General features: G+C 39.8%; 2 protein-coding genes across 3 annotated transcripts in view; both read right to left on the bottom strand.

The window, feature by feature from the left end:
- Positions 1 to 6,054, bottom strand: part of LOC117272943 (putative F-box protein At1g32420) — a 19,698-nt gene extending 13,644 nt beyond the window's left edge. Inside the window, exon 1 of one of the 2 annotated variants that reach the window (XM_070197377.1) lies at positions 5,538 to 6,054. The gene's annotated coding sequence lies outside the window, so the exon portion shown is untranslated. The remainder of the gene's footprint in view (positions 1 to 5,537) is intronic. The other variant, XM_070197380.1, reaches the window with a different exon arrangement.
- On the bottom strand, positions 3,773 to 14,813 carry LOC104088587 (protein FAR-RED IMPAIRED RESPONSE 1-like). Its single transcript, XM_009593289.2, has 5 exons — positions 13,998 to 14,813; positions 13,231 to 13,910; positions 10,452 to 10,715; positions 8,737 to 8,791; positions 3,773 to 3,877 (listed from the first exon to the last, which is right to left on the bottom strand). Exons 1-5 carry the CDS (start codon positions 14,811 to 14,813, stop codon positions 3,773 to 3,775), a joined length of 1,920 nt encoding a protein of 639 aa, XP_009591584.2.

The following is a 14,813-nucleotide window of genomic DNA, read 5'->3' as shown; positions in this document are numbered from 1 at the left end:
TGTTTGAAAATAGCTTATTGCAACGTTGTCAGTCTTGACAACAAAATGAGCCCCCAACAAGTAATGACGCCAAGTCCTTAGGCAGTGGACTACAACCGTTATTTCTTTCTCTTGGACCGTGTAACGCCTCTCGGCGTCGTTCAACTTTCGCCTCTCAAAGGCTATAGGATGGCCCTCTTGCATCAGTACGCCTCCTATAGCAAAGTCAGACACATCAGTCTAGACTTCAAAAACTTTCGAGAAATCAGGCAGGGCCAATACGGGTTCCTTGGTGATTGCTGCCTTGAGTTTCTCAAATGCCTCCTCGCATATTTCGCTCAATTCCCACTCTCTGTCTTTCTTCAGCAAGTCAGTGAGGGGGGATGCAATAGCCGAGTAACCAAAGATGAATCTCCAATAATAGTTGGCTAAGACGAGAAAGTACTGAAGTTCCGGTACCTTCGTTGGAGCTTCCCAGTCCTGGATAGCTTCCACCTTGTCCCTATCCATCCGGATTTCCCCATGGCTGATTGTATGCCCGAGGAACTGTACTATGGGCTGTGCGAAGCTGCATTTCTCATGTTTTACGCACAGATCATTTTCCCTTAGTACCTTCAATACCTTGCGAAGTCGTTCCACATGGTCTTCCATATTGTTGCTGTAAACCACAATATCATCTTAATAGATGACAACGAACTGATCCAAGAAAGGATGAAATAATTTGTTCATCAAAGTGCATAAGGTTACAGGAGCGTTGGTCAAACCAAATGGCATTACCAACCATTCAAAAGCCCCATAACGTGTAACACAAGTTGTTTTGGGCTCATCTCCGTCGTCAATCCGCACTTTATAGTAGCCTTTCCTCAAGTCCATCTTGGTGAATACCTTGGCCTGCCCTAAGCAGTCAAATAAATCAGCAATGAGAGGAAAATGGTACTTGTTCTTCACAGTGACCTTGTTAAGGGCTCGATAATCGATACATAAGCGCATAGTACCCTCCTTCTTCTTCTGAAATAAGACATGAGCTCCGTAAGGTGCCTTGGATGGTCGTATATGGCCAGCCTCTAGCAACTCCTTAAGTTGCTTCCTCAATTCCTCTTATTCCGGGGGCGCCATGCGATAAGGCGACATGGCAGATGGCTTTTCCCCTGGAACAATCTCAATCTGATGATCAACTTCCCTTCGTGGTGGAAATTGTTTGGGAAGTTCTTTCGGTATCACGTCCTTATTATCATCAAGGACTTGCTCAATGCAGGGAGGCAATGCTACTGCCTCAAGGGAATTCTCAACGATTCCCGTCAAGGTTGCAAGAAATGTTGGTTCCCCTTTCTTGAAACCTTTCACAAGTTGCATCGCTGATAGATGCATTCCAGTTTATGGTACCCGAACAAGGGGCACAATACACCAGCTTCCGGGATCACTTATGTGAAGCTGGTTGATACGCGGTGCAATAAGTCCGGCCACATACGACCATCCAAGGCACCTTACGGAGCTCCTGTCTTACTTCATAAGAAGAATGAGGTTACCATGCGCTTATGTATTGATTATCGGGCCCTTAACAAAGTCACTGTGAAGAACAAGTACCTTATCCCTCTCATTGCTGATTTATTTGACCCCTTGGGGCAGGCCAAGGTATTCACCAAGATGGACTTGAGGAAAGGCTACTATCAAGTGCGGATTGACGACGGAGATGAGCCCAAAACAACTTGTGTTACACATTATGGGACTTTTGAATGGTTGGTAATGCCATTCAGTTTGACCAACGCTCCTGTAACCTTCTGCACTTTGATGAACAAATTATTCCATCCTTTCTTGGATTAGTTAGTTGTCATCTATTTAGATGATATTGTGATTTATAGCAACAATATGGAAGACCATACGGAACACCTTCGCAAGGTATTCAAGGTACTAAGGGAAAATGATTTGTGCATAAAACGTGAGAAATACAGCTTCACACAGCCCATAGTACAGTTCCTCGGGTATACAATCAGCCATGGGGAAATCCGAATAGATAGGGACAAGGTAGAAGCTATCTAGGACTGGGAAGCTCCAACGAAGGTACCGAAACATCGGTCCTTTCTCGGCTTAGTCAACTATTATCGGAGATTCATCTTCGGTTACTCGGCTATTGCATCCCCCCTCACTGACTTGATGAAGAAAGATTTTGGGAAGAATATGGTCTCTTATACACCACTGGCAAAAGAGTATACGTGCCCAAATGGGCAAATCTCAGGCGTACTCTGCTGAAAGTAGGTCATGACTCTGCCTGGGCAGGTCATCCAGGGCAAAAATGCACATCGGTCCTGATTGAGTCTTCTTATTATTGGCCTCGGATGCGGGAAGACATCGAGGTATACGTACACACTTGTCTAGTTTGTCAACAAGACAAGGTGGAATCTAAGCTTCCTGGGGGTTTACTTGAGCCGCTGCCAGTTGCGGCGAAGCCATGGGACAACATAACCATGGACTTCATTATGTGTTTGCCAAATTCAGAAGGATTCAGCACCATTATGGTGGTTGTCGATAGATTCACCAAGTATGCAACCTTTTCGACCACCACTGCCGGTTGCAAAGCAAAATAGGCAGCACGTATATTCTTGAGGGACATCGTAAAATATTGGGGTGTGCCTAAGCACATCATAAGAGATTGGCCCTCGATTCACCGGCGCATTCTGGAAAGAATTATTCAGCTTGTTGGGAACTCAACTGCACTTCTCAACAAGTTTCCATCCGCAAACAGATGGACAAACGGAAAGGATTAATGCCTTACTCGAATGTTATCTGAGGCATTATGTCAGTGCCAATCAAAGAGACTGGGCTAAGCTATTGGATATAGCCCAATTCTCTTATAATTTGCAATGCAGCGAGGCGACCGGGAAGAGTCCCTTTGAGCTTGCAACTGGGCAACAACCCAATACCCCTCAATCATTGCCCGCCAATGTCGGATTGAAAAATCCGGGGGCTTATCACATGGCCATATTTTGGGAGGAACAAACCGATCTAGCCAGGTCATATCTTGACAAGGCTGCCCGTAAAATGAAGAAAGTTGCGGACCGGAAGCGTCGTCCAGTCAACTATAGGATTGGAGACAAGGTCATGATGAAATTGAATCCACGACAGTTCAAATCATTGCGAGGCGTACATCATAGTCTGATTCGCCGATATGAGGGCCCATTCGGAATTATTGCCAAAGTGGGTTTAATATCTTACCTACTGGACATGCCGCGTTATCTGAAAATCTATCTTGTCTTCTATGCTAGTCAATTGAAACCATATTTCGAAGACATGGAAGACAAGAATCGGGCGCAGTCCAGCCGAAGCCAAATGTTTTCTACTCCACCAGCAACAGACAAGCAAGTGGAAGCCATCATAGACCATCAGTTGGTCCGTGAAAAAGGATGGGGCAATTCGAGCGCACAGTTCCTTGTTCACTGGAAAGGAACTTCGCCAGAGGAGGCATCATGGGAGAAGTACGAAGATTTTTGGCAGTTTAGGGAACAAGTCCACAATTTTCTTCAGTTGTGCGGCGCCGGGGTCATCGCCATTTCAATTGGGGGAGCGTGCATCGTCCCGCCGTCACACCTATTAATTTTTCGCAATTTCAGCGACGGTGTGGCTTGTCCGAGCCCAAATCTCGGACTGCCATTAGTGGGAAAATACTTTGGGCCACACAGAAATCATGAGATGCCATCAGAAGGTACCTTTGGCAGAAAGTCAGCAGACCAAGGAACAAGCAGCCGAAAGTGGGAAGGCATCTTTGACCTTCTGGGCCATGGTTGACAGCAGAATCCCTCTAAGTCTGCCTTTCCAGCTTTCCATGTTGGAATGCATCAGGCAGCTTTCCATGCTGGAATGCACCAGGCTGCTGGACAGCCTTACCAGCCCTGCCAACCACCCACTTTGTATAGCCATTTTAATTTTTATAAATAAGCTTTATACTCATTCTTTGTAAGTATCAGCTATTGCATAATACAACAGAAAATTGACACTTGCCTCCCAAATCCGAGTCTCTTTCTTTCATAGCTTTCTTGCTTGTTTTCGTGTGATTGTCATCGCTTTGGCACGATTGTGCTATTTATTGTCTAAGGGCTGAAGCTAAGTAGCAGTCAGGCTAACTTCGCTGCCCCCGCCCAACCCTCAGAAAAACGGTTACGCGAGTCACCTGATATTTGGTTTCGGTGTGCCAGGTCACCATTTTTAAAAATAATTTTTTTCTTTAAAACAGATTTAGACTCTAAAACAAAAGTCAGCTTGGTAGTTTCCACCACCTGTCCAGGGTTGAGCCCTGGGATTTGATGGCGGACTTAAAAAGCCACCTATAGACGCTTTACGCCCAATCATTCCGGATAACGCTGTTGGCACAGAGTTAGCCGATGCTTATTCCCGAGATACCGTCATTGCTTCTTCTCCGGGAAAAAAAGTTCACGACTCGTGGGCCTTCCTCCACGCGGCATTGCTCAGTCAGGCTTTCGCCCATTGCGGAATATGTACCAGTAATTCTAAGTAAGGGGGTTCATTTGACTAAGGGAGAATGTGTTAGGCATTTTCTGAGTCCCGTAACTAGTACAGTTGCATACTTGATCAAGTTGGCTTTATAGAATACTAAAAATGAGGCAAAAACACACTAAAGAAAAATAAACACACAAAAAACTCGAGGTCATCCCCACCTAAATAAAAGAAAATAAAATAATGGGAAAATACCAAATGTCTATACTATGCTCACTCCACGATGTCTGTCACAAACTCCAATTACATTTACTACGGGGCATTCCCCGGATTAAAATATTTACAAGCTCCTCGAGGATTTCCCGACCAAAATACTAACAAATTAAGGGACAACCTCTAGGCTCTAACCTCAAACGAAATGAAATGTCCTAAAATTTGACTACCCAAATGTGGTGGGGCTAAACATGCTCGTAGCGAATAGGTAATAAAATACTCAAGATTTAATTTCTTTTAAAATCGTACTTCTTTCTCATTTTTCAACCCACACCCCTCCGCTAAACTCATCTAATAAACATGCTTAAATAAAAGTGATATCTACGACATACATATAAGCTACCTAATACACAAAACTAAGAAACGCACTATTACGGGACTAGCAAATAAAATAACAAAATAAGATAGGATGACGAAAGGTGGATTGCAAGCATGATGAAAGGTATATCTAAACCCCAACTATATCTTCCTAATGCCATTTTTTTAATTCTGAAAATTCAAACGAAGCTTGTAACCCATTACCAGAATATTGGTTTTTGATTCACTTTTTTTTAGTGCAATACACAATTAGCTCACCACTCAATAGCATATACATCTCTTGCAATTCCATACAAACCAAGCTCACATGACTCTGTGTAAGCACATGTTAGCACAGATTTGCAAAACATGGATTCAAAATTTACCATTGGAGATTAAATCAAAGATTAAACTCAAACATATGTCAACCGACAAAGCAAATTATTCACAGAATAACAATTGAGGCATATTATGCAAACAAACACAAATTACTCGCATAATAAAAATCTGAGATTAAATTAAGCACAGAGGAAGGAGTGGACCTCAAAATAGCTGGAAATTGATTGTTTCACTGCTTTGAACTCAAAAATGTTACGAACCGCGGACGGAAACTCGAATCTGCACCGAAAAGTTCGAAACCAAAACAACCTCAATCAAACTCCATCGTTTTGAAATGGAAATCCAAGAGAAGAAACCGAAAATATTTTTGTATTTTTTGATTTTCGAAATGGAAACAAAACTCGAACAAGAATCTAAACTCAAACTATTTTTTTTTTGTATTTTCGTTTTTCTGGAATTCAAATTAAACGTAGAAAAATTTGATAATTGAATAGAACCCTCCAACTTTTCTTTCTCTTCTTTCTCTCCGAAAATTCGCCCCTTTTATGCAAAAAATTTCCTTTTTTTCTATTTTTTATATTGTCCCCACTCTCTCTCTCTCTTTCTTCCCAAAAATCCTCTCCTCCCCTCAAAGTGTTGTCCCCCCTCAATCCCACTTGAATTTTTCCTTTTCTTGCTTCTGCTTTTGTTTCTTCCGTTCTTCTCTTCTTTGCTTCTTTTCCTTTTTGTTCTTCTCGTTTCTTTCTTTTGTTTTTCTTTGTTTTTTGTTTTTTTAAGATAAACCAAAAATACTAATCATCTAAAATAATAGAAAACAACTAAAAATGAAAACAAAATAGCCAAATTTAAAAAATAATCTAAATGCTACTCACCACTTATTGAAGACCTACAACTTTAAAACTAAACTAAGTAAATATATATATATAATTTTCTTCTTATCTTTTTGCAAAATAAAATGTCAAGAATATTTTTGTATATATATTTTTTCAAAGGTAAAACTAACTAAACAAAATATCAACTAGCTAAAATAAAGGAAAATATTTTTATAATTTTCATTTTTAAAATAAAATAAGCAAAAGAGTCAAAACTAGTAAAAATAGCAAATTAGACCTAAAAGAAATATCTAAGCACTAAAATGTATAAAATTTCAGGGAGGTAAAAAATTACATGTCTACAGTTGCCCATCTTTGACTGAAAATACGAAGATTTTCAGACAAAGAACGACGCGATAAGATTTTTGACCCGAACCTTATTTAGAATAGAATATACTAAAAGAGAGGAGAATGTGACCGAGTCCTGTTATGGATAACCTACATATACCGGGATATAAAGGAATCAGGTCACGTGTAGTTCAGAAGTAAAAAAATGGAGAAGGATACCGAGGTGGAGAGTCGAGTGAAGTGCCGTCGAGGTTCCGGTTCGCAGTTCCTGCCATTACATCAAAAATGAAAAATTAAATAAAAAGAAAAATTACAAGAAAAACTACAAAATCTTATCTATTGTTCTGTCATGAATCTTCTACAGTCTTGTTGTGTATCTCGAACTGTTAACTCGCATTCTTGAGGCGAGCTTCTGCTACTTCTAAACTGAATTGACCTTATTCTTCAAGCGGGCTCCTCTTATTGACTTGAAACTTGAAATAACTCTGAAATGAATTTCCTCATTCTCCAGGTGGGCGCCTGCTACTAACTTGAAACTTGAAATAACTCTGAAATGAATACCCTCGTTCTCTAGGTGGGCGCCTATTACTGACTTGAACTTGAAATAAAATCCCTCATTCTCCAGGTGGGCGCTTGCTACTGACTTGAACTTGAAATGAATTCCCTTATTCTCCAGGTGGGTGCCTTCTACTGACTTGAAACTTGAAATAACTCTGAAATGAATTACCTCGTTCTCCAGGTGAGCGCCTGCTACTAATGCCAAAACTTGAAATAAACTCTGAAATGAATTCCTTCGTTCTCCGAGTGGGCGCCTGCTACTTACTTGAAACTTAAAATGAATTCCCTCATTCTTCAGGTGGGCGCCTGCTACTGACTTGAAATTTGAAATAACTCTGAAATAACTAATGCCGAAACTTGAAATAAACTCATAAATGAATTCCCTCGTTCTCTAGGTGGGCGCCTGCTACTGACTTGAAATAAACTCTAAAATGAATTCCCTCATTCTCCAGGTGAGCGCCTGCTACTGACTTGAAACATGAAATAAATTTCCTCATTCTCTAGGTGGGTGCCTGCAATCATAACAAAACAGACAAAACAAAGAAATTTTTCTGCCTTAGTTTGTATCAGGAACATTTGTGAGTGTTAGTTGAATCTCATTTTCTAGGAGGGTCCTGAAAATTTAAAATTAAGTCTCATTATCCAGGAGAGTCCTGAAAACTTTAAAACTACATCTCATTATCTAGGAGGGTCCTGAAAACTTAAAACTAAATCCCATTATCCAAGAGGGTCCTGAAAACTTAAAATCAAATCCCATTATCCAGGAGGGTCCTGAAAACATAAAACTAAATTTCATTATATAGGAGGGTCCTGAAAACTCAAAACTAAATCCCATTATCCAGGAGGGTCGTGAAAACTTAAAACTAAATTCCATTATCCAGGAGGGTCCTGAAAACATAAAACTAAATTCCATTATCCAGGAGGGTCCTGCAAAATAAAAATTAAATTCTATTATCCAGGAGGGTCGTGAAAACTTAAAACTAAATCCCATTATCCAGGAGGATCCTGAAAACATAATTAAATCCCATTATCCATGAGGGTCCTAAAGATTTAAAATCAAATCCCATTATCCAGGAGGGTCCTGAAAACATAATTAAATCCCATTATCCAGGAGAGTTTTGAAGACTTAAAATCAAATTTCATTATCCAGGAGGGTCTTGAAGACTAAAAACTAAATCCCATTATTCAGGAGGGTCCTGAAAATTAAAAACTAAATCTCATTATCCAGGAGGGTCCTGAAAATTTAAAAATAAATCCCATTATCCAGGAGGGTCTTGAAGACTTAATTAAATCCTATTATCCAGGAGGGTCCTGAAAATTAAAATCAAATCCCATTATCTAGGAGGGTTCTGAAAATCTAAAATTAAATCTCATTATTCAGAAGGGTCCTAAAAATCTAAAACTAAATCCCATTATCCAGGAGGGCCTTGAAAACATTAAACTAAATCCCATTACCCAGGAGGGTCCTAAAAGCTTAAAACTAAATTTCATTATCCAGGAGGGTCCTGAAAATTTAAAATTAAATCCCATTATCTAGGAGGGTCCTGAAAACTTAAAACTAAATCCCATTATCCAGGAGGGTCCTGAAAACTTAAAACTAAATCCCATTATCCAGGAGGGTCCTGAAAGCTTAAAACTAGATCCCATTATCCAGGAGGATCCTGAAAACCTAAACTGAACTTACCTGAAATATGCTTTCCTCATGGAGGATCCCTGCAGAGCAAACAAATTTCTTGCCCCTGTTTCAAACAAAGAAAATCTTGTTAGTTTGAAAAGATGGTGGCTAGTTTGTGGCATCGTTGCTGAAGGTGTTCACTTCTGCCACTGTCATGCTTTATTTGATTGGCTGCTTCGAGCTGACAATGACTTGTCTAACTTTTGACCACACCTTAACTATAGAAACCTTTGAGTGATTTGATCTCTTACCACTCATTTGTTGCATTGCACTTTGAATTTGACAACTATCAAACTTTATGTTTTCTAAAATTCAAGAATCACTTGATCACCTGAACTCAAATTATTGCCACATTACACCTTCTGAATCATGTCACTTGTGATGTGCTTGGCCAAACTTTACCTTGTGCAATCAAAAAGCTGGTAGTAGACTTTGAAGTCCTTTCTTGTTTGTTTTAACAAAAACTAATTTGAAAGAGACTCAAAGAAATAGACTCAAAAGAACAAAGTGAAGTGATTTTTGGCAAAAGGAACAAAAGGAAAGGTTTGAACAAATATGACTATTTGGAGAAGAGGAAAAAAACTTATCTGAGTGAAGTAGCTGGCTCCAATGATCATGACATGCATTTTTGATTGGACAACCTCATCCTCCAAACCAATCACACCTTTAGTTTACGACATTCCTTTACACTTCGAAACCGGGCTTCAATGACTCAATTTTTATGTAAAACCTACAATTCTCACTCAACTTGTAGTGCCCCGAAGTGTTTTTACCAACAAGTCTCTCTCATATGTTTATCTCTCAACTCACCATTGCCTTGCGGTGCCCCATGAGGATTTTCACCAATAAGACTCTCTAGTTTGTTTATTTCTCAGCTCACCATCGCCTTGCGGTGCCCATGAGAGTTTTCACCAATAAGGCTCTCTCATTTTATTCATTTTTGTTCCCATGAACAAAGTGTTACCCATGATGTAATAAAATCATACCTCCATCTCACTTTACTTGGAATCCTCAAAGATTGACCGGAAGGTCTTTCTTTGGACCGTAATATAGGCTTTGGACAGGGTTAGAAAGAAAGAATGGCATTAAAGCTCAAAATAATTTAAGATGAAAAGGTTTAGAATTATAACTTTTGGAATCAAATCTTTTGCCAAAACTAAAACTTCTGCCCTAGTTTCTTTGAGTTTGGGAAATTTTAGATTTTATTTTGATGGGACCGAACCTAGAGTAAGGCTGCCTACGCATCCTTAAAAGGAATCAGGTGAAATATAGTTCCAACCACGATTCGTTTTGTTTTGTTCTTTTTTTTCCTTTTTTTCCCCCTTTTTTTCTTTTCTATTTTCTAACTCTACTTCTTATTCCAAAAGAGGGATATGAAAGAAAATGCATCAAAGGCTCAAAAAGGGGGCAGCAAAGGATAAAAGTGTTTGGATAGGAGAATAAAATGCCTTCGTCATACAAAACTTTGGAAATGCCAAGTGCAAGACATGTAATTAAAGATAGTCAAAGAAGTCATACATAGTATCTCTTGACGACATCAACATTAATGGCCATATCCGCAACTTTGCCCTCTATATCTGTCAAGTATTAAGCACCATTGGGCAACACTCTTGCCACAATGGATGGCCCTTGCCAGTTGAAGGCGAACTTGGCCTTAGCTTCAGTTTGATGTGGACGGGTGCGCTTCAAGACTAGTTGACCCGGTTCAACTTCCTGCGACGCACCTTCTTGTTGTACGCTCTAGCCATTTTCTCTTGATAAAGTTGACCATGGCATTTTGCTTCCAATCATTTCTCACCCACTCATCATCATCAATTTCAACTTCTACAACAATTCGGAGGGATGAGATCTCAACCTCTATTTTCTCAAATGCCGCCTCTTCATCACATTCAACTTCTTGGATCATTATTTCAAGGTTAGACCGGCTTTTAAGATATGGCTGAAAATTCTTCATGCATGTCATGTCATTAGAACCAACGTAAAAAAAACTGTACAAGAGAGAAAAAATGAAAATAAAACACACATTAGGAATAACGGAAATGGAACACTGCATTTCCTTGAAAACAAAAGGATAGAAGGATTTGAACATCAAAACAAGAAAAAAAATAAAGTATGGGTTACAACCATGGCGACAACAGAAAAGAAAAACAAAGAAAACTACCAAAACTCCTTCCGGGTGGGGAGATGAGTAGCTTCCCAATTGCTAAGCTTCGCATTCGGTCTGACATGCTGCACATCTGTGTTGCTAGAACCTTCCTGTCACGACCCAAAATTCCCACCGTCGGGACCGTGATGGTGCCTAACATTTCAATTGCTAGGCAAGCCAACGTTAGAGAATCATTAAACCAATCCTTATTCTATTTAATAAATAACAGCAAATAGGTGAAATATAGTTAGTGCGGAATAATATAAAAATAACTGCATTAATTACTACCACCCGAATCTGGTGTCACGATTCACGAGCATTCTAGAATTCACTACAAGTAATAGTCTGAAAGAAATACAACTGTTTGAATGAAAGAAATAGTAAGACAGAAAAGATAGACAGGAACTTCAAGGTATGTGAACACCGACAAATCTACCTTTAGTCTCCGGATAGCAGTCCAACAACTAAAATCTCGATCAACCCGAGCCGGTACCAAAATCTGCACAGAAAATACAGAGTGCAGTATCAGTATAACCGACCCCATGTACTGGTAAGTGTCGAGCCTAACCTCGACGAAGTAGTGACAAGGCTAAGGCAATGCACCTACAAATCACCCTGTACGATTTAATAGTGTATATACAAATAACAGTAATGAAGAGCTAAACATGAAATATCGGGAAGGGGAAACATGCTGAGGGTTATACGAGGTAAAGAGCTACGGCAAAATGATAACTCGAACAACCAATATACGATGAATCAACAGGAACAGTGAATACAGTAAAGAAAAAATGCACGGCATCCATAAAATCAATAGAAACGACACGACATCACCCTTCGTACATTAACTCTCATATCATGGCACGACATTACCCTTCGTGCATTAACACTCACAATATGGCACGACATCACCCTTCGTGCATTAACACTCACAATATGGTACGGCATCACCCTTCGTGCTTTCACACTCACAATATGGCACGACATCACCCCTCGTGCATTAACACTCTCCCCTACCATAATATAATGAACAATTAACAACATGGAGATAGAATAACAAGTACAAGCTTTACTTCAATATTTGGTTCCACAATATCAATCTCAACTTCGAAATAATTACTCAATTATCACCATAATATCTGTAAGCATGATAAGAAAGATTAATTTAACAACATTAGTCTAAACACGTAGCAATTAGGAATGGGAAAAACACAATATAAGAAAAATGGGAGAAACAGGGAAACACAGGTAAAATTGGCTATTTGGTGGTGCATAAGTACTCTTCACCTCACATATATGCCGCTCACATGAATTTCACATAGCAAATAGTCTGAGGTTCCTAATTCCCTCAAGTCAGGGTTAACCACGATACTTACCTCGCTCCGAACGCCACTTAATACTCAATCATATCTTTTCATCTAGAATCCACCTCCAAAACACTCGTATCTATTCAAAAATGTCTCAATAATATCAACTATTGCTAAAGGAATCAATTATATTGCATAAATTTAGATTTTCCAAATTTTCCTCCAAAAAGTCAAAAATCGACTTCGGGCCCGCTTGGTCAAAACCCGAGGTTCGGACCAAAATCAGTTTACCCATTCACCCCCTAGCCCGTATATATAATTGGTTTTGGAATCTGACCTCAATTTGAGGTCTAAATCCCCAAATTTCAAAATCCCTAGTTTCTACACTAAACCCTCAATTCTACCATAAAACTCTAGATTTTAGGTTGATAATTCATGAAATATAATGGGTAATTGAAATAAAATGGTTTAGAATCACTTACCAATACTTTGGAAAAGAAAATATCTCTTGAAAATCGCCTCTAGCCCGCTTGGTTCTTGAAAATGTGAAATAATGGCTAACTCCCATTTTTGATTCTGTTTTAAGTGCTGGGCAATAGTTTTCATCGCGATCGTGTGAACTCTATCGCGTTCACGAAGAGCAACCACCTAAGGACTTACGTGATCGCGGGAGGATTTACGCGTTCGTGAAGGTTTAGCCCGCCTTACCTTCGCGTTCGCGAGACAGGGCTCGCATTCGCATAGAGTTTCCCAGGTCCCCTGCCCACCCTAGCTAAAGCTATGCGTTCGCGTTCGACGGGTCCCGTTCGTGTAGAGAAACTTCCCCCAATGCTCCGCGTTCGCGACCATGGTCTCACAGTCGCGTAGAGTAAAATCCTCCCCGATCCCAGGTTCCCCTTCGCAATCGCGAAGCACAATATATTAGATACCACATACAGTATAGACACACCAGATTTTATAAGTCTAAAACATCCTGTAGCCTATCCGAAACTCACCCGAGCCCTCGGGGCTCCAAACCAAACATGCACACAAGTCTAAAAATATCATACGGACAAGCCCTTTGACATGTATTCCGCTTCCAACTCTTTCTCATGCTTAGCTCTTATAGCTAACTCATACTGGTTAACAAACATCTTAAGAGTGCTTTGACGGGTAATATATCCATCAAAGAATGCATACATCCCCTCACTTCTTTGCGTAGATAGCATACCAGCCCCAAAATACATATCAAGGTACACATGAACCCATTTTTCCTTCTCGGAGTAAAGCTTGTTGAACCAATTCCTTGTATGCAAATTATACATTGCAATATATTTTGTCCATTTTCTCTCAAAAACTTCAACAATAATGCTATCAAGGACCATAGATTTAAATTCTCCACGTGCAATTTTAGAAGGATGAACACCACTTAAGTAAAGAGGCAACTTTGAAAATATATGCCTAATACGATACCTATGTATTGTATTTGGCATCACTTCAGCAATGGCTAGCTTAATACTTTGACACTGATCAGTTATGATCGCATCTGGATAAACATTTCCCATGGCCTCAAGCCAAGTTCTAAAAACCAATTTATAACTATCGATATCTTCATGAGACATGAGAGCACATCCCAGTAAGATGGACTGTCTATGGTGATTGATGCCAATAAATGTAGCACATGGCATATTATATCGATTCACAAGGTACGTCATATCAAAGAATATCGCATCATGGAATTGCTCATATGCTGCCTTACAATGTGAATGCACCCATACCACATTTCACAGCCTACCAATATTATCAACGTCTATTGAATAGAAAAACTCCCTATCCTTTACCTGCATTTTACGGAAAAAGTTGAGCAGCGACTGTGCGTCCCCTTTTTGCATTTCAAAATTCCTACTCTTTAAAATAAAATTTCTACAATCCTTTGGAGTGCAACCCAAATTTTGCGGTCCACCACGTTGAACCTCAGTAAGTCTAATATTCTTGGAGGGTCTAATGCCAGATCGATCGTGAGCTACAAGATCCCTCTTCAAAGAATCACAAACGGACCTATGTCCAGCCATCAAGCGCGATATGGAAGGGAGTAAATCATGGTTGTGATCGTGAACGACCTTAGAGACACGCCAACAACTAGAATCATCCAAAACAGCAGCGACCCTAGCATTACAAGTGTTACTCTTGGTAGTAAACTTTGTTTTGCGAATACTAGCCCTATCACAACAGTAAGTTACATATTTGGCAGTGTCACCACCCTTCTTGTTGGAATTTCTTTTGACGACGGGGAATTCTTTCAATCGTGCATGTTCTTTGTAGAATGCAAACAAAGAATCTTTATCACTAAATCGCATTCCAAAGATTGGACCTACAAACACATCCTCTTTAGTGAATTCATTCCCCATTTCCCGATCAACATCACATAACTCTAACGCATTCCCTAAAACCTGCTCCTCCTCATTGTCAGCTTCTCCGTAATATTCTCCATCGGGTTCTTCATCATCATCATCATCTAAGTGCACAACATTGTTGAAACTGCCGTGAAAATCAACATCGGCCCATTCATATTTATTCAACGAACTGTCGTCCGATGTCATCCCTAAAGATCTATACAACTCGTCCATAACCCTATCAAACCTAGTTTGTTGGTTCAT

This window comes from Nicotiana tomentosiformis, chromosome 3, assembly GCF_000390325.3.
Source record: "Nicotiana tomentosiformis chromosome 3, ASM39032v3, whole genome shotgun sequence".
Classification (NCBI taxonomy): Eukaryota; Viridiplantae; Streptophyta; class Magnoliopsida; order Solanales; family Solanaceae; genus Nicotiana; species Nicotiana tomentosiformis.
This window is presented reverse-complemented; position numbering and strand designations above follow the sequence as displayed.